General features: G+C 39.0%; 1 protein-coding gene across 2 annotated transcripts in view; it reads right to left on the reverse strand.

The window, feature by feature from the left end:
- LOC126360091 (golgin subfamily A member 1) overlaps positions 1–21,610 on the reverse strand; it is a 129,969-nt gene that overhangs the window by 22,413 nt on the left and 85,946 nt on the right. For both annotated transcript variants that reach the window (XM_050007681.1, XM_050007682.1), the window contains one exon: positions 13,130–13,238. In XM_050007681.1, the coding sequence (XP_049863638.1) occupies positions 13,130–13,238 (109 nt within the window). The remainder of the gene's footprint in view (positions 1–13,129; positions 13,239–21,610) is intronic.

Consider the following 21,610-nt stretch of genomic DNA (forward strand, 5'->3'; position numbering starts at 1 on the left):
CTATTATCAGTTCATCACTGCCTCATATTCATATTTTTTCTGTAAAGACACTGTTGTTGGGTGACTATGCTCTGTATTTGGGATCACCATCAGTTAGTGTGTTGTCCAAGAATGGTTCTGGTTTTTTTTCCCCCCCCCCCCCCCCCCCCCCCATCATTAATGCATGACGAATTGGGATTTAATGGCCAGGATGGTCTGTGCATCGTGTCTTTCACTACTCTGTCATACAGTTCCAGATTTTCTTATGGACTGGGAAACTCAGGTTCAATGATTGTCAATATCCATGGGATGAATTCAGTCGTGTAACCATATGAAATTGTGTTAGTGAGGCAGTCCTAGTTTTTGGCCCATTCAATTGTGTACATCCAGCTTCTAACAGTTCCAAAGATGTGGTTTTTTGTGATGACTTCAATAAATCTCATTTGTTCTTGTCAGGAAACTCGGGCTATTATGTTGTGTTGATGCATGGGGGCTTGTCCGTTCTTAGATGTTCTTTGATTTCTGTATACAACAAGTTGCATGGGAATGTTATGAAGAGGTCAGATCATCCATATTTAATTATGTAGGTCATGGCAGCTTGGTGTGTGTGTGTGTGTGTGTGTGTGTGTGTGTGTGTGTGTGTGTGTGTGTGTGTGTGTGTGATTCTGCTTTGAAGGTGGATGCATAGTTTCTTCTGATTTAGTCTTCTGTAAAGCATCTGTTCTGCTCCTATTTTTGTACATGTATCTACCAGGAATTGTTGGAATAAACAGTGAGTGTTGAGAATGTGATTGTGTATTTCATTGTCCCTGATCATTAAGCATTGATTTGAATGACTACTTCACTACCTGAGCCATCTGGATCCTTCCCTACACCACCAGCTTTTCTAAACTGTGCAGATGGGAGCTATCCTTACAGCACATTCTCTGCTCCCGTAATTATCCCGGCCTCAACCTATGGTAAAATTCTGTTCCCACACCCTCCACCCAACAGTTTCCAACCCTTCCGCTCTATCATTTCCTCCCCATTCTTGCCTCCCACCCTGTTGATTTGCAACGCTCTCTCAATGCAACCCCCCCCCCATTTTTACCCCACTTCTCTCCTTTTTTCTTCCTTTTTTACCCCACTTCCCTGCCTCACAATCTCCTGATGCCTGTTGGCAGTCTAATCCCTGCACACTCCACCAGACAGTGTTTGTTTCTCCCCCACCTGTACATTACTATTATCCCTTCTCCTTTCTCACCCCCTCCAGATTGCTGCTTGCATCCCATGTGATACTGCATTCCGGCCTGAGATGCTGGAGTTCGCAGTGATGTGGGTATGAGGTGTGCTTTTTTTGCATATAAGAGTGTGTGTGTGTTTACTAATGAAGGCTGTGATCGAAAGATATGTGTGAGCATCTTTTAATCATGCTGTCTGCAACATGACGCGTCTTCTATACGAAAAGTATCTATCTATCTTTTCCTAGATTGTTGATATTCCTACCTGGAGTCTCAATAGTTTGATTTTTGCCGAATGGCTTTCTCCCCTCCTACGACCCTGTGACGTTTTCCATTCTTACTCTTCTCTATAGCAGTACTCTTCTCAGTGTCCATTCTTTCTCTGCTTTCATGTGTTTATTAACTGCCTTCCAAAACGCATCTACTTCTGGGCTACACCATATTAACGACAGTCAGTGAACAACATAGACTTCATCACCACGTGGACTGTTTTGCTGCATCCAACGCCCCATACCCTTACCTCCGATAGTTAATTACATTTATTCCTATTGATCCCCCTTCATCCCTCATCCAGACATACTTTAGAGTTTTGTTTCCCACACTTGTCAGTGCCACATGAATTTTTGATCCTTGATCTGACCCATCCCCCCTCCATCCCTCTCGTATTGCAATGCACACACACTCCCATATCTCATTATTCCTTTTCACCCACATTTATGTACGTTTTTAACATATTTGTGCATAGTTTTAGGTGATTACATGGATTTTTGCATATTTTTACATATGTCTATTTTTATGCACCAGTGTCTATTTTTATGCACCTGTGCGTATTTTTATGCACCTGTGCGTATTTTTATGCACCTGTGCGTATTTTTATGCACCTGTGCGTATTTTTATGCACCTGTGCGTATTTTTATGCACCTGTGCGTATTTTTATGCACCTGTGCGTATTTTTATGCACCTGTGCGTATTTTTATGCATCTGTGCGTATTTTTATGTATCTGTGCATGTTTCTGTGTGTCTTTCCGTATTTTTTACACATCATTATGCATCTTTTTGCTTATTCAGCTGCTCTCACAATCATCAACACCTATTTTTCCCATTTCCTTTGCACCATTCCTGCCTCCATCTTTCTTTACCAGTTCAGTAAAGTATCCATTGCCCTGGGTAAAACCTAGTCCCACGTCCTATTACTCAAATACTGTCCTAACCATGGAATCCCCCCAAACAGCCTAACTGTAAAGATTCCTTTCTCAGGATCCCACCCCTCCTTTTACAATGACCTACACATTTTCAGATTCTGCCAATCCCTGACCCTGTAAAAACACATCTCCATGGCACAGTCATCCCAGAACAAACCTCTGCTCCCTCGGCAGGATACTACTACTCTACAATCCCTACTCCATACATCACATCTCTCAAATTGAATCCCTTGCTCTCCAGCACCTGGAGGAGGACTCCAGACACAACCTCTATAAATTATCCAAACTGCTGACATCCTACTACCGCCTCAGAGCACCAATATCCAAACTCTATCATACCCACAATGTTCCTCCTCGCCCACCCCTCATAGCAGCTAAACCCTGCCTAGCTGACCTTTCCAACTTGCTACATCCTCCAAAACTCCTTACCAAACATCCTCCAAATCCACAGCTATAACTGTCCTAGAACACTGTTAACCTTTCTACCAAAACCCTCAGCTCCAGAGAAGTTTCAGTCCTATTCAAAGGACTCACCTTTAGCTGTACACCCAAATTTAACCAAGCTGGACTTGTCAGAAACCTACTCTCCCTCTCCTGATTCCTGCAATAGATGCACTTCTTTGCAGCCAGTCCCTCCAACCAAAACCACCCTAATTCCAACACTGAACCCTGCTTCTTTCAGTTCATACCATCATCCAACCATGATCTTTCTCCCTTCCCAACTAACCACCCACTGGTCACATTTTAGGAATTCCTTACCTCCAACTTAGCCTCACTATCCTTCCCCAGGTCCCTTCCTCAGAAAACCTAGCTTTTACTAGAAAAAAGAACAGCCATACACAACCACAAAACAAATGCTGACCTAATCATCCTACCTATAGATAATTGTTCCATCACTGTTGTTATGAATCGCAGTGACTACTTGGCAGATGACCTCCGCCAATTTTCTGACTACTCCACCTATAAACTTTGACAGAGATATCCCATCCCAGAAGTCCAACACAAACTCCAATCCCTGCTTAAAGCCTTAGGCCCCTCCCAGAACATCTCCCCTGAATCCATTTCCCTCCTCACCCCTATGTCACCCTGCATACCACCTTCTACATGCTCCCCAAAAACCCAACAATGTCAGCCCCATTGTGGCTGGTTATTGTGCCCCCACTGAAAGAATTTCGCTGCTCTCTGACAAACACCTTCAACCAATTGCCCGTAATCTAGCTTCCCACATCAAAGATGCCAACCATTTCCTTCAGCAACCCTCCACCATCCCTATCCCTTTACTTCCTGGATCCATACTTGACACTGTTGGCGCCAACACTCAATACACCAGCGTCTCTCATGTTCAAGGTCTTACCACTACTTAACACTACCTTTCACAATGTCCTTCAAATTCCAAATCCACTACCCATTCCTCATACACCTTACTATCTTTACACAAACCCACAACTACTTCTCATTTGAATGGAAGGTATATATATATATCCACAGTGCAGCCACCGGCACCTGCTTGGCACGGTCCTATGCCAACCTTTTTACAGGCCATTTAGAGGAGCCTCCCAGAACACCAAACCCTAGTCTGGTTGAGGTTCATTGATGATATCTTCATGATCTGGAACAGGGCCTAGATACCCTATGTTCGTTCCTTCAGAACCTCAACACCGTCTCTCCCATCTGCTTCACGTGTTCCTCCTCAACACAGCGTGCGACCTTCCAAGATGACCTCATCCTCTGTGATTGCTCCGTCTGCTCCTCTGTCCACATTAAACCCCCAACCACCAATAGTACCTGCATTTTGACAACTGTCATCCCTTTCATGCCAAAAAATCCTTCCCATATAATCTGATTACCCAGGGATGGCATATCTGCAGTGACAAAACTCCCTTGCTCAGTATGCTGAGGATCTCACCAAGACCTTCATAGACAGGCATTATCCCCCAGACCTAGCCTGCAAACAGATCTCCCATGCCATTTCCCCCTCACAACCTCAATCCTCCTTCAGTCCTGAGAGTGGTTTGATGCAGCTCTCCATGCTACTCTATCCTGTGCAAGCTGCTTCATCTCCCAGTACCTACTGCAACCTACATCCTTCTGAATCTGCTTAGTGTAGTCATCTCTTGGTCTCCCTCTATGATTTTTAACCTCCACACTGCCCTCCAATAGTAAATTGGTGATCTCTTGATGACTCAGGACATGTCCTACCAACCGATCCCTTCTTCTGGTCAAGTTGTGCACAAACTTCTCTTCTCCCCAATCCTATTCAATACTTCCTCATTAGTTATGTGATCTACCCACCTAATCTTCAGCATTCTTCTGTAGCACCACATTTCGAAAGCTTCTGTTCTCTTCTTGTCCAAACTATTTATCGTCCATGTTTCACTTCCATACATGGCAACACTCCAAACAAATACTTTCAGAAATGACTTCCTGACACTTAAATCTATACTCGATGTTAACAAATTTCTCTTCTTCAGAAACGCTTTCCTTGCCATTGCCAGTCTACATTTTATATCCTCTCTACTTCGACCATCATCAGTTATTTTGCTCCCCAAACAGTAAAACTCCTTTACTACTTTAAGTGTCTCATTTCCTAGTCTAATTCCCTCAGCATCACTTGACTTAATTCGACTACATAGCATTATCCTCGTTTTGCTTTTGTTGATGTTCATCTTACATCCTCCTTTCAAGACACTGTCCATTCCCTTCAACTGCTCTTCCAAGTCCTTTGCTGTCTCTGACAGAATTACAATGTCATCGGCGAACCTCAAAGTTTTTATTTCTTCTCCATGGATTTTAATACCAACTCTAAATTTTTCTTTTGTTTCCTTCACTGCTTGCTCAATATACAGATTGAATAACATCGGGGAGAGACTACAACCCTGTCTCACTCCCTTCCCAACCACTGCTTCCCTTTCATGTCCCTCGACTCTTATAACTGCCATCTGGTTTCTGTACAAATTGTAAATAGCCTTTTGCTCCCTGTATTTTACCCCTGCCACCTTCAGAATTTGAAAGAGAGTATTTCAGTCTACATTGTCAAAACCTTTCTGTAAGTCTACAAATGCTAGAAACGTAGGTTTGCCCTTCCTTAATCTAGCTTCTAAGATAAGTCGTAGGGTCAGTATTGCCTCATGTGTTCCAACATTTCTACGGAATCCAAACTGATCTTCCCCAAGGTAGGCTTCTACTAGTTTTTCCATTCGTCTGTAAAGAATTCGCGTTAGTATTTTGCAGCTGTGACTTATTAAACTGATAGTTCGGTAATTTTCACATCTGTCAACACCTGCTTTCTTTGGGATTGGAATTATTATATTCTTTTTGAAGTCTGAGGGTATTTCGCCTGTTTCATACATCTTGCTCACCAGATTTTTGTCAGGACTGGCTCTCCCAAGGCTGTCAGTAGTTCTAATGGAATGTTGTCTACTCCGGGGGCCTTGTTTCGACTCAGGTCTTTCAGTGCTCTGTCAAACTCTTTATGCAGTATCGTATATCCCATTTCATCTTCATCTACATCCTCTTCCATTTCCATAATATTGTCCTCAAGTACCTCCCCCTTGTATAGACCCTCTATATACTCCTTCGACCTCTCTGCTTTCCCTTCTTTGCTTAGAACTGGGTTTCCATCTGAGGTCTTGATGTTCGTACAAGTGGTTCTCGTGTCTCCAAAGGTCTCTTTAATTTTCCTGTAGGCACTATCTATCTTACCCCTAGTGAGATAAGCCTCTACATCCTTACATTTGTCCTCTAGCCATCCCTGCTTAGCCATTTTGCACTTCCTGTCGATCTCATTTTTGAGATGTGTGTATTCCTTTTTCTACTAGCCCTTGTCTTTTTACCTACTTGATCCTCTGCTGCCTTCAGTACTTCATCCCTCAGAGCTATCCATTCTTATTCTACTGTACTTCTTTCCCCCATTCCTGTCCATTGTTCCCTTATGCTCTCCCTGAAACTCTCTACAACCTCTGGTTCTTTCAGTTTATCCAGGTGCCATCTCCTTAAATTCCCACCTTTTTGCAGAGTATTCAGTTTTAATCTACAGTTCATAACCAATAGATTGTGGTAAGAGTCCACATCTGCCCCTGGAAATGTCTTACAGTTTAAAACCTGGTTCCCAAATCTCTGTCTTACCATTATATAATCTATCTGAAACCTGTCAGTATCTCCAGGCTTCTTCCATGTATACAATCTTTTTTTATGATTCTTGAATCAAGTGTTAGCTATGATTAAGTTGTGCTCTGTGCAAAATTCTACCAGGCGACTTCCTCTTTCATTCTTTCCCCCAATCCATATTCACCTACTATGTTTCCTTCTCTTTCTTTTCCTACTATCGAATAAAAGTCACCCATGACTATTAAATTTTTGTCTCCCTTCACTGTTTGAATAATTTCTTTTATCTAACCAAATATTTCTTCAATTTCTTTGTCATCTGCAGAGCTAGTTGGCATATAAACTTGTACTACTGTAGTAGGTGTGGGCTTAGTGTCTATCCTGGCCACAATAATGCATTCACTGTGCTGTTTGTAGTAGCTAACCCGCACTCCTATTCTTTTATTCATTATTAAACCTACTCCTGCATTACCCCTATTTGATTTTGTATTTATAACCCTGTATTCACCTGACCAAAAGTCTTGTTCCTGCTGCCACCGAACTTCACTAATTCCAATTATATCTAACTTTACCCTATCCATTTCCCTTTTTAAATTTTCTAACCTACCTGCCCGATTAAGGGATCTGGCATTCCAAGCTCCGATCCGTAGAATGCCAGTTTTCTTTCTCCTGATAATGACATCCTCTTGAGTAGTCCCCACCCGGAAATCCGAATGGGGGACTATTTTACCTCCGGAATATTTTACCCAAGAGGACGCCATCATCATTTAATCATACAGTAAAGCTGCATGCCCTCGGAAAAAATTACGGCCGTAGTTTCCCCTTGCTTTCAGCCGTTCGCGGTACCAGCACAGCAAGGCCGTTTTGGTTATTGTTACAAGGCCAGATCAGTCAATCATCCAGACTGTTGCCCCTGCAACTACTGAAAAGGCTGCTGTCCCTCTTCAGGAACTACACGTTTGTCTGGCCTCTCAACAGATACCCCTCTGTTGTGGTTGCACCTATGGTACGGCTATCTGTATCGCTGAGGCACGCAAGCCTCCCCACCAACGGCAAGGTCCATGGTTCATGGGGGGACAGAAGCAATATGCATACAAAAACTACCCCATTACCATTATTAGCAAGTTTCTTTTTGTGAGCATATTGTACCAGAGTACTAGACATATACGAATAACTGCTGCATACTGTGAGCCTGAAAATAGCAAAACATGAATTCGATGTGCAGCTTATATAAGGCAATACTTTGGAAACGAGCTTGAAGAAGAACTACTGAATTGTCAAAATTTTAATGAAATGGCAATAGACCACTTTGCAGAGCAAAACAGGAGATAAGCTCGTTTCATCTATAAACGTATCAAGAATAGAAAGAAAAATGTGATTTAATAGGTTATATGAAGCAATTCCTTTGTTGTAGCTACATATTTAACCTACTAAACGGAGTACTTAGAAATGTGTAGTTACATGTTTTTCTACCAATGTTGCATTTTTCCAACACCACCAGAACAAACTATACTAAAATGATACATTTTGGTGTGATCTAATATGTGGTGTGCCACTTCAACTACAAATTCTCATATTACAAAAGTATAAATACGAAAACCAACAAATACGGTGTTCTAGCTTGCAAACACTTGAATCAAAACGTCCAAGACCCAAGATATAGAACCATCACTGTTTCATCTTGTGAGCTCATTAATGCCATGGACTGAACATACAAAAGACATCACAAGTTTAGGACTGAAAACATTAAGCATGCAGTGAAGCTAACACGCACTGCATTAAAGATCTCTCCACAATGTGTCCTTTTGTACACTTTGTTGTGATAAGGTGTCAGGAAACATGACATTGGTGGATAAATATGCTACCTGCAAAACTTGCACTGAGGTGACAAAGGTCGTGGGATGGGGAGATGCAGATGTACAGATGGAAGTATCACAGGTATAAAAGGGGAGCGCAGTGGCAAAGCTGCCATTTGTGTTCAGGTGACTCATGTGAAAAGGTTTCCAACATGATTACAGTCAATGAAGGCAATTAACAGACTTTTACATGCCATTGCAGTTGGAGCTAGATGTATGGGACATTATATTTTGGAAATCGTTAGGGAATACTATAATTCGTGATCAACAGTGCCAAGAGTGTGGTGAGAATATCAAATTCCAGGCATTACCTCTCACCACAGACTACTCGGTGTTCAATGGCCTTTACTTAATGACAAAGAGCAGCTGCATTTGCGTAGAGTTGTCAGTGCTAACAAACAGGCAGCTCTGGGTGAAATACCCACAAAAATCAATGTGGCACATACAGCAAACACATCCATTACGACAGTGCAGTGAAAGTTGGTGTTAATGGACTATGGCAGCAGATGACTGACATGAGTGCCTTTACTAACAGCACGACATTTCCTGCAGCAAGCACTCATGACAACCAATGGCCTGGTCAGATGAGTCCTGTTTTCATTTGGTGAGATCTGATGGTTGGGTTCGAGTGTGGTACAGGCCCTACAAAACCATGTACCTAAGTTGCCAACAAGGCACTGGGCAAACTGGTGGTGGCTCCATAATAACGTGGGCTGTTTTTACATGAAACGAACTGGGTCCTCTTCCAACTGAACCATCACTGACTGGAAGTGGTTAGATTCAGCCATTCATGGATTTCATGTTTTCATGATGACACGCAATTGTTCGTACTGGTTTGAAGAATGTTTGGGACAACTCAAGAGAATGATTTGGCCATCCAGACCACCTGACATGAATCCCACTGAACGTTTATAGGACATAATCAATAGGTCTGTTCATGCACAAAATCCTACACAGGTAATACTTTTGCATTTATCGACATTATAGAGGTAGCATGGTTGAACATTTCTGCAGGGGGGTCATTGAATCCATGCCACACTGAATTGCTGCATTACCCCAAGCAAAAGGAGGTATGACCCAATATTTGGGGGTATCCCGTAACTTTTGTCACCTCGGCATATCTTGGAGTTAGCTTTTAGTGTTCTTTAGTAGTTTATTATGGAATGGAAGGGAGACACAGTACACAGTCTTTTGGCTACAGTGTATGCTTCATTTTCCAACTAACCATTTTTCTTCACTGCAGTTGAATTGGTTGTAGCAAAATCTGAGGCTTCAGATTTGTTCCATCTATGTTGATCTGCCTTATAGACATTGGTACTAATGACTGAAGAACTCCTCCTTGAATTAGCGATACTGCCTCATTCAGGCTGGATTCACTGATAATTCCAGCCATCTGGGTTTTCCATAATCAGACCTCAATAGCTCTTATGTGTTCTCTTACTTCTTGTAACATTAGCAATTTGAGGTCCTGCTGGACATCTGTGACTGCCAACAGAATATCAAAAATATGTCCACCATCTTTCACTGCACTCTTTTGTGCTACATTGCCTTGATGGGCTAACATACATATCTACAGAAACATATGAGTGGTAGTCATAATCTGATTGTAGATGGGAAAGAGGGTGTACTGTACAGAACTGCAATCAACTTTGTCTTAGCTTTCATTTAAAGCATCCTATTCCTTTCTACCTGGTGCCCCCTTTGCAACACCAGAATATATTATGCCCCTATATTTATGTAGTAAATTGTTTGCTTGTTTTGAAAAACTTGATTTGAAAATAAACTGTGATCCACACTTTAGTAACAGATTGTTATTAGAAGTAGAGTAATACAAAACTATATTAGTTCAAAGGGCTTGGTAGCCACAACAGAAATGTCTTTATGTCTTACTTAATACCTAATGACATGGTTTTCACTTGAACAACATTTCATGTCCAAGTTTTTTTTATGTAATGAAAGTCACAAGAAAAATTCAGATCATCACTGAAATGGTTAAAATTGTTTTTATTTAGGCAGCTCCAGAATCTCTAGTTTCAAACTAGTTAAAACACATCTAAGGCCTCTCTCCATGTTCGAACAGCTGTGGTGTTTTGTTTTCATGGCTAATGTTTAGTATCTGGTCTCTCATAGGTATGTACATGAGAACTGTAAAGGGAATTTTAGACTTCCTTTTCCACTCCTGGATAAGTAGGAAGGAAACTGAACCAAAATTCTTCCAACCCCATATGTTGAAACTGTTCTTTAGCATTTGAATGACATTTCAATTGAATTGCATCTTCTTGTATTTCACTGGAAGTGTAAGCACATCAATTGTGAAGGGTGATCTTACTAATTTGCACCACCCATCTTCTGAAGACAAATAATGAAATTATGTTTGAACTCTTCATGGAGTTGTTACAAGTGTTTACTGATTGTAACTCTCCACTCATTGACTTCAGACTGTTGCTTATCTAGAAGTTTACTTAATTGACAAAATGATTGCAAAGTTAGTTAGGGAGCATTTAGGTGATACTTCTGTAATGGTCTTTTTTCCAAAACGGCCCTTGTGGCATCCGTTATTGTGGTGTTTCCCCCTTGCAGTTTCAAATTCAGATTGTTCTGGGTCTCAAAGAAGTCTGCAAGGTACACTGGGGAAAACATTGATCTGTCATCAGTAAATGAATGATGAAGCTCACCTTCATCATTCCTTTCCCTTGACTCACAGTAAATAGCGCTACTTTATAGAGCATTATAAGCACATTGTCCTTCAAAAGCATTGGACTTAAGGATTTGTGTTCAGCACTGAGATCATTACACAAGACTCAGATAAAACGAGTATTCCTAACACTTGGCTTAATTTTATTAATTACACTGATAACCAATTTCATTGTACTGCTCAGTTTCTCAAGTAAACAAGAGCAAATAGGATCAGTATTTTTTTTTTTAAATACTTAGGAAGCCAGAACATGAATCTAACATGGCTGGTGCTCCATCAGTACAAATTTCCATAACTCTATCCCAGGACAAACCATTTTCAACCAAAAACTCAGTAATGTCATAAAATACATAACAAAATAATTAATGGAAAATCTCATATAAAGATGTGAAACAAATACTAACAAAGAGATAGAGGGGCTGGCCAGTACTTACCTCAGCTCAGTACAACTGATAGATACACAAAAAACAACCGAAACTTTACAGTCCTAGCTTTCAGAATAAATGTTCCTTTATCAGGGAGGAGAGAGGGCAAAGAAAGGGAAGAAGGGAAAGTGGATTTAGTTATTCACAACCCAGGATATGAAGCAACAGGGAAAGGAATACAGGGAGGGTAGCAAGGATGAAGGCATGGTTGTCAGAGGGAAGCCAAAGATATTCTATTGTAAGTACTGTGCCAGCTTCAAAGCAAAGAGGATGCATACAGAAGTAAAGAGGTATATATACCTGGCCAGCCCCTCTATCTCTTTGTTAAAATACATAACAACCTTTTCATGTTACTTCCAAGTTTTCAGAAAGTAATAGTTCTACCATTATTTGCTTTTTATCCACAAATCAGCAGTGTACTATTAAGTGTTGTCATTGAGCTACGTAAGTAGAATCATCACATTGCAAGATAAAAAAAGAGAGACATTATCTTTTAAGTAATTGTTCTTTCACATTCAGGACCATTTCCTCAATCCTACATTGGACACGGTTGGTTGAAAGAGGTGTCTTATCCATTATTCACTATCTTCTCCAATAACAATTCTAGCAGTTTTAATAATGGAAGGTTTGACCAGTGTCTCATCAATAAATAGATGATGTTCCAGATGCAGAGGTCACAATGAGTCATTACTAAGGAAAGTATCACACACAATACACTGTCTTTTCACTAAACATGAGTCCATACTTAATATATTCTTGATTACACAATCTTCTTTTTGCAGACTTTTCACTCATTGTAGAAAACCAATAAAAATACTATTTACTTCTACAGAGTACAACATGTATCATACTGAGTTAAGAATGCAAAGCACAGACTGAAGAATGTGTTGTGTCAGCAAAAACTTGGTGATGCACAAGTCAAAGCTGATGCTGTCAACTTTACAACTGTAATAAGGATATCAAATTTTTGACTGCATGATTCTGCTTTCCTCTGAGCTGTCTGCAACCTCTTCTTCCCCCCCCCCCCCCCCCCCACTCCCCCGGTCAACCACTGATGTAAGATAATTTTGAGGTGTTACAAATGAAGAAAAAATCTGGGCACCCAAATTATGACTAAAACATTCCTTCTCCCAAATATAAGGCCAATATTTTACAACTTCCCCCCCCCCCCCCTTCCAGTCAGTGGTTAAACGATCATTTTTTCTTTTGGGTGAATAAAATTTTCATGAAAAATGTTAGGGAAGGGGCAGGGTTGAAGGTGTCTTTAGAAATTTCACAGGTTTCTAAAGGGTAGAGAGCTTCTTGGGCAGAAGCTGATTTATCTGTAGCAGAATAAGTTTATGTCTAAGTTTTTCAGTCACATCAACTGTATCAGTAACTGACTATTATGTAGATCACATGCCAGTCATGTGATGGAACAAGACTTTAATTTGCCCTACCTGAATGATTGACTACACAAGCAATAACTTGGCCCATGGTAACTACTGAAGAAGTGTTGGAAAGGGAGGATGGGAGAGAAGGGTGAATAGCAAATGGAATATTTCAACCAAGTGCAGAGTTGAACAGAAACAAGGCTTTACACATACCCACATATTACACATTCAGAAATTTTAAGTCCAAGCACAATAATACTGAGCGTTTTACTCACTGTCCACAGCAGACAGCAAATCTGCACATTTACTTTCAAGTTCTGCAATTCTTCTCTCTGCTTCAATTTGATATTCTTTGGCTTTCTCTCTCTCTTCCTCAGCTGATTTCTTAAAAAGGAAGAATGAAAATATATAAAGTCAATTCTGTGTTAGTTTTAATATACTATTAATTTCTTTTCATACAAGCTTCATATGGTACAAAGTCTTTTTGTCAGTATGACAGAAACTAAACCTTCAACAATTATTACATAAAAAACTAGTACACACATGAGGCTAGACAATGATGTATAAAGATGGCTAATGATGGCAACAGCAGCAGTGTTAATTGTAACTGCTAGGAAATCATCTAAGCTATACTTGTGGTGACCCTTTTCTTTTAAAATAACAACATTTATTGTCATAATCTTCTGCAGAATATGTCACTTCTTTGGTTATAAACACCACTTCTAACTGCAACTGAACAACAACATTGTTCTTAGAATATCAGTAAAATCAGGAACCACAGACACACATAACCCACTACGCGATAATTAACTAGAGATGACAGTGCACTAGTAATCTCACAATGAATGTGATTGCTAAAAATATAGCATCATGAAAGAGGTGATGGTTTCTTCAACCCCAGTTTCACATATATTTTCAAAAAATGAAAAGAGAGAACAAAAATTGTCCTAACTGATCTACAATTACACAAGCATAGAGATCATGTTAAGATGATCTCTGACTCTGGAGGAGTGAGGTTCAGATTCTCATCATACTGTTTGAACTGACACTTCTCTTTACTTCATATGAAACCCTCAGAAAGTTCCCTGAACATGGTCAAAAGCAATCCCTTCCTTCACCTGTTGCCAGGACTTCAAACCCTGAAGGGTTTGCAGTTGTAATACTGGTCAGTTCTCATGCTGTAGACATCACAAGAATCATTTTTATGTTGGTGATTAATTGCTGTACCCAACAAAACTTATAATAAATCTTGTCACTCTCTGCCGCCCCTCCCCCAGCCATCTTCCCCTTACGCTTTACAATTAAATAATGAGGATGTTTGATACACATTATTAGATTGGATCAGATAAATCTGATAAGCACTGAAAACCATTCCTCAAACAAAACTGGATTGACTAGGTCATGAGTTATTGCCCCTAAGTGTGTGTGTCTGTGTGTGATGTCATCCACTTGTGAAAGGCTTAGAATAGCATTATTATATCAACATCTTCGTTCTTAATTATTCTACTAAGGCTAAGCTATATTCACCATACACACATGTGGCATACTAATCTAACTTCACCTGTCATTGAAATACTGTATACTTTCAAAAAATACTGTCACGAGAATGATTATTGCCAGTAAACTTGCAACTGACTTTTTGTCTCATACTAATTATATTTTTAATAATCTGCACATTTCATAGTTCACAGCCAAGTTTGGGTGTGCCGAATAGAGGTGAGAGGCCTCATTTGTCTTTGGGAACTAGTTCACTCATGAGTGGCTCATACTGGGATCTATTCATCGTTCCTTGCTCACTGTTCCATTTGTTTAATCATGTACTACCACATATTTAAGCCATATTTTAATTTACTTTCAAATGGTCAGTAATTAAAATATTATTATTATATATATTAAATATTTTTATAAAAAATAATACAGTATCTGTTAATTAAGATTTCCATTTGTTAATATGTAAGGTATTTAAATAAAATTAAACTGAAGTTGTTTCTAGTAAGTATCAAACCAGAGGCCTTACAATTACCACACTTTTGCACTATACACTCAGGGTATTGCATCTATGTTGTGTATATGGAGTTAGTTTGTACTGAGCGATTAGAATTAAAGTGCACTCACTCAAGGAGGTTCCATGTGAGCTGTAATTATTGTATGGCATCAATACATGGTAGATATGCTAATGTGTTAATGTTGAACCAATTTACGCTGAAAACTAATTAGTTCCACCTGTGACCACCAGGTGCAAATCTGACATTGTATATTGTTTGCACGACATGCACACTGGCATCTGACAAGCCCTAACATGGGTGATCACTATTGCTGTCAAGAAGAGAGGCCACGCGTTTAACCTATTTTATGTGAATGGTAGCAATGTCAGTGCGGCACTGAGAGAGCATCACTGAGGAGAGGACCAATGACAGTAAACAGTTTAAAAAAGATAATAAAATAAGAAAGCACGGGCAAGCTTGATGCTGCGTCTGGAAGTTACTGACAAGATTGCTGTTCCAATAGCTGACAATGCAGCACATGCCCCAGATAGTGCTAGTGATGTGCATTGTCACCAGCGTCATCTATCCCATAGTACACAGTAAAAGTTTTGCGATCATTTTATACTGGTACCCATATAAAATTCAGAGGTGCAGCAACCAAAATCTCACGAACAGTAGTAATGTTTTGATTTGCTCTTCAGATTCTGGTATGGTTCAAAGTTGATGACGTGGCTGGGCAATATTCTATGGAGTGACAAGGCACATTTTACACTAAAGGTGCATGAATATGTAGAACTGCTGAATTTGGGGTACTTTTAAACCGTGTGTTTGCACTCACTGGTGTGGATTCACAAGCGCCTTTATTCTCAGTCTGTTCTTCTTTGTACAAAATACACCCAGAGGGCCTGCCAAGTATAACGTTATATCTGCACATTATCAAAATGTACTTGTACGGCATATGATTCCTGCTTTGGAACGGTGCAACTGTGTGGATTCCATTGTTTTCAAGTTAGAGGGGGCAAACAACTGATGTCACTTGCTCATGGAAACATCTGCTTAATGCAAGCTTCAATGAATGTGGTATTTCCAGAGGTTTTCCAGGTGCATGGTCTACAAGATCATCTGATCTGAATCCGTGTGCCTTTTGGATCTGGTGAGATCTAAAAGAATCCATTTACCAGGGACACATCTGTTGTCTACCTCACCAGAAGGTCAGTATATATGAACATGTTGCTCACTTTCGAACAGAACTAGGTTGATAAAATAATTTTACAGATGTAGCATCTCATCTACATCTCCAGTGCTTATATAGAACAAACTGTTTAAGCAGCTGTTAATAATAAAATCAATATTATACCATTCTCACATGTTTGACTTTTTCTGATCACATTCTGCACCTAATCCATTACACATGGAAATGTTTCTATACAACTTTCTTGTTTTCAGAACATCAGATATGCACCTGGTTATGAGAATGGGAAGTTTTTTTTCCCCAGCATAAATTGGTTCCACATTAACACATCAGAATATCTATCAAGTTTCACAATGACACGGTAATTAAGCCCACACTGATCTCTGTGAGTAGCTGCACTTTAATTGTAACCACCAAGTACTTGAAAGAGCTCTGAAATATTCCAACTTCAAGGCCAATTTATCGAGTTTTTGAAAATTGCATTGCACTGCTTTAGGAAATTGATGTCAGACCACTGGCCCTCAAATCTATAAGTATGAAGAACCCTAAAATGGTTCAAATGACTCTAAACACTATGGGACTTAACATTGGAGGTCATCAGTCCCCTAGACTTAGAACTACTTAAACCTAACCAGCCTAAGGACATCACACACATCCATGCCCAAGGCAGGATTTGAACCTGTGACCGTAGCGGCAGAACAGTTCCGGACTGAAGCGCCTATAACCGCTCAGTCACAGTGCCCAGCTGAAGAAAACTGAAGAGGGCTGATCATATGTACATCAAACTCAAGTGGCATCAGAAATTTCAAAAAATTCATACTAAAAAGACAGTGACCTGAGCAAATTAAACACATTAGAATGAGCTCCAGATAGTCCAATCGCCTTTCCAACTCTTCATATGATTACCAGCTGTGCCTCATACACTGAAAAGTGAAAATGGTACAGGGAACTGTCTTGAGAAATTCACTTAATCTCATTTAAAGTTTTTTTTTTAACAACACACACACACACACACACACACACACACACACACACACACACACACAGACAGACAGAGAGAGAGAGAGAGAGAGAGAGAGAGAGAGAGAGAGAGAGAGAGAAACTATTGTCATTAACAAGTATTATTTGTTGCTGCCTGTGGACACTGAAAGGCATCCACAAAGAAACATAAATCAAAATTTCGAGAACAGTTTAAAACTGAACGAGATTGGGCTAATGCAATGAATGAAATGATCTACAACTGAACGAAGAACAATGAAGCTGGAACAAGGAATGGACGACAACCCAAAACAAAATGAGATGGAGGTAGGAATGAGACTGGCCTGAAGGCAACTGTGAATGACCATCCCTCAGAAGTAGTTCCTCAGTCCTTCCATTGAGTTTAGTGAACATTTACTTCACACTCGTTTGTTTGTGAAAGACCCACCTCTAGTACGGTGAGCGCAGATCTCAATTACTCACTGTCTATAAACTAAAATCAAACTGTGAACCAGGAAAGTTTCATGGTGCCAGAACAAGAAAAGGTACATGCTGCCATTTATAATAGTAGAATTTCGCATTGCAAGTTCATCCCTGAGGCATTTGCCATGTTCAGCAGATATGAATACAGATTACATGTAAATAAAAATGAGTGTCTGATCCCAAAATTTGCTCAAAATGATGTCTCCATCCCTGTTGGTTAAATTATCCAAAATTCTAACTGCTTCCACTATTACACTACTTTCGAAGTTAGACATTTGCACCATGGTGCAGGTATCTTCATATTTTATTTCAAGATCAACTGTAAGCCAGTGCTTAGCAACTGTTATTTTAGCTACAATATTATGAAAAGGATAGTTGCTACTCACCATATAGCGGAGATGCCGAGTTGCAGATAAGCACAATAAAAAGACTGTCACAAAATAAGCTTTCTGCCAACAAGGCCTTCGCCAAAAAGCCAGGCCAGACTACTAGAATCTGTCAAATACAGCCCAACATGTTTACTAGCATGTCAATGACACATTTGTAATGACATGGAGTGGATAAAATTTGAGAATACCTGAAGCATCCCTGCTCAATCAATCACTGTATAAAATTCACAAAGGAAATGTAGAAATAGGCTCAGTTAAATTTATATCTTGGTTAAGGGAAGAACAGATGGCTCATTGAGCCACAACATCCACAGAAAGTCCAGCCACACCCAACTCTCTTAATGCTAAAAAATCACTAGTCTTCAAATACAAGCCTAATCATAAGAAGAAAGCACGAAAGATTAGGGTATAACATCTTGTAAACAACGAGGCCATTAGAGATGGAGCACATGATCCAATTGTTTCAAGACTCGTGAAAGAAATCAGCTTTGTCCTTTCAATGGAACTATTCTGGCATTTGCCTGGAGCAATTTAAGGAAATCACAGAAAACCTAAATCAGGACTATAGCATAATCGTAGGATATTGGTCGACACAGCAGATTCAGTATCACACAGAGAAAGTCTCACCTAAGGAATGCAACATCTGACAGATGTTTTCAATGATGTTAGTTAACTGCAACAAAAAGATAAGTGTGGTTTACAAGTCAACGGGATTTTCTGTAGAAACTGGCATGAAAGAAGATATAGCCAGAATCATAAAACAACCATGTGCTGGCAGAAGATTATGAGAACACTTGGAATACATGGTTCATAATGTATAGTAACACATGAATAAAACCAAAAGGTCAGTTATATTGTTTTAAAGATGATCTAAGTCTGTAAAACCTGGATAATTATGACATACCCCATGATAAAGAATTTCATACATTTGAGAAATTATTAAACCTGTAGAACAAGATTTTTCATTACACTGCCCCGGAAGTTTAGCGTCTACACCAAACTGTTACTATCTTCAAATTTCATTTCATGATTACATGTGAGAATCCTTCAGTCATTTGTAACTTTGATGTTCATAAGATGTAATGAACATCAAAGTTACAAATGACTGAAGGATTCTCACATGTGATCATGAAATGAAATTTGAAGATAGTAACAGTTTGGTGTAGACACCAAACGTCTAGGACAGTGTAATGAAAAGATGGTCAAATCAGAATGTTGGTTAATTTAACAGTAATCAAGGCTCTAGTTTGATTAAAGCATTGGATTCTAAGCTCTTAAATCTCACCAGAGGTCATATCAAGATGCAAGAAACACCTCTTCAGAGTACAAGCAAGAGAGCACAATGGTCAATACCAGGAAACAATCACTTCTGTAAAAGACAGCATGTGACATGGCTTGTCATATTCAAAATTTGGCTGAGAGTCCAGATTGCAAGCAACATAGATCTAGGCTCTACAAACTTAAAAATCACAGGTAGGGAACCTTCTAAACACTGTGAAAAATGACAATGTTACCTCAGCTGTAACGGTCGAGATTATTGATTTTGCTGACGGAACTTAAAAATCAAGTTGTATTTTGGTGTTCTTTGTGAGAATAGATTAAACTTTGTTTGCCAAACATATTCTTCAGGAACTTTTAGGGTGACCTGATGCCAAGGTTATTTCTTAAATATACTTTATAGCCATTGCAAGTAAGGATCTATGATCAAGAACTATCAAAAAATTGCAATCCCTACACACCAACTTTCTAATACCATTAAATTAGCAATAAAAATGAATAAAATTTATAATGCAGCAATGATGCAATAACAGCACAAACTTCAATCGACAGGGATGTCCTTATGAACAGAATTAAGGGCATAATTTGGTGCAAGTGACTCAACAAGCTAGCTAGAGACAACAATGATATATAAAAGGTCTCTTCTTTGTAACAGTGTGTATGCTAGAAGATTCAAGTAAAACAATTTAACACTGTAAACTGAGAAGAAATGAAATGTGGTTCTCCAAATTTCATGGGAATTATTTTTCTTTCTTTATTCTTCTTCTATAATTTACTTACATTTCTTGAAAAACAAAAAGGGATTTTGTTTAACTCCATGCACTACTGCTCTCAGATTCTACAGAACATACACATTATGTTTTAAAAATGCATCAACTGATGAACCTAACAGTGACTAGGCAATTTGAAACATACTATTAGGAAAAAAATAAACACTAAGGCATATATGTGTGTTTGTAACTTTGTCACTTTCTTTCAAATAAATATTTTGTACAATTTACAAATACAAACAACACAAAACGAAACAATAAAATTATTTTTTTTGCAGTAGAAGACAAGAGTTTATTACAAGAAAGGACACACACACACACACACACACACACACACACACACACACACACACACAAAGGTCACTGTTCTCTCCTAGCAATGAGTGCAATAAAGTGAGTGAGCGTGTGTGTGTGTGTGTGTGTGTGTGTGTGTGTGTGTGTGTGTGTGTGTGTGTGTGAACGCGCGCGTGCGCGTGTGTGACAACATTTATACTACTTTATAAACATAAAGCATAAAAGAGGTACCACAATCACAGTATGGTATACAAAATGTAAGTAAATACATGGATATAATTATATATTACTAATAACTGTCAACACAACATACACAGAAGAAATCAGTGCATGAAAATACATAGCTCAAAATATAAAAATTGTTCACGTGATTACAACACAGGAAAAGCTTTAAAATCAGATAATAAAGAAAATAAAGTACATGCAGTGGCTAAACATCTGATATCCATATGTAATCACAAAAGTATAACTGAAATATGACAACACAATGTAGGATTACAACAAAAACAGAAAAAGGGAACCTCACAAATGTTTGAGTAGATTTAGAGTTGATGTAAATGCATACATTCTGCCTCTCCCCCTTTTCTCAGTATTAAAGAGAGAGAGACGAATGTGTATATATTCATGGGCTGTAACAAATATACTTTCCCTATGTGCTTATGTTCAGACAGAATCAAGAGCGTAAAGGATGCTTTGCAACAAAATGTTACAAATAATTTTGTAGCTTCAAATTGGTATTCCAATTTTGACTTACGATTTCTATTGTCCACGACAAACATCTACTAACGAAGTTCTTTTCACAATGATGCACTCCAATCACTTATTTCTAACAAGGGAAAAATAACAGTCTTACAAGTATACATATTAAACAAGCAACCATTCAGGTTTCTGATGGCATATATGTGACAGAAACATTGTTTTTCATTATAATGCAAACACAACTGACCCTCCATAGTTACACACAGAATTATGACTGGTGAGACATGTTATTTGATGAGATTATTTGATAAGTCAGGGTAGCAGTGTCAAGCATTACATTTCACTTAGAAGTGCTACCACTGTTCAGCCCACTTCTATCTTCCAAAGTTGCAAAATTATCCTCCCCTTAACAGTTGTAAATTATTAAAGACAAAATTAAATCATATTTTTGTACATAATACATGCTGAAGAGCAGAAAACTTGTTACTAGTGATTATGCAGGCAACATCACACGATATAAAGTGCATGTCTCTGAAGTCAGATCAGATGATGACTAAAAATCAATACAAGATTTATTTTAAGCTACTGAGAGCACAATCAGGACTTGTATACAATATCGAAACAGGTCATAAATGACACTAAGGTCAATGTTGACTGATTAAAAATAAATATTTCTCCCTTCAAATTT

This window comes from Schistocerca gregaria, chromosome 1, assembly GCF_023897955.1.
Source record: "Schistocerca gregaria isolate iqSchGreg1 chromosome 1, iqSchGreg1.2, whole genome shotgun sequence".
NCBI classification, from domain to species: domain Eukaryota; kingdom Metazoa; phylum Arthropoda; class Insecta; order Orthoptera; family Acrididae; genus Schistocerca; species Schistocerca gregaria.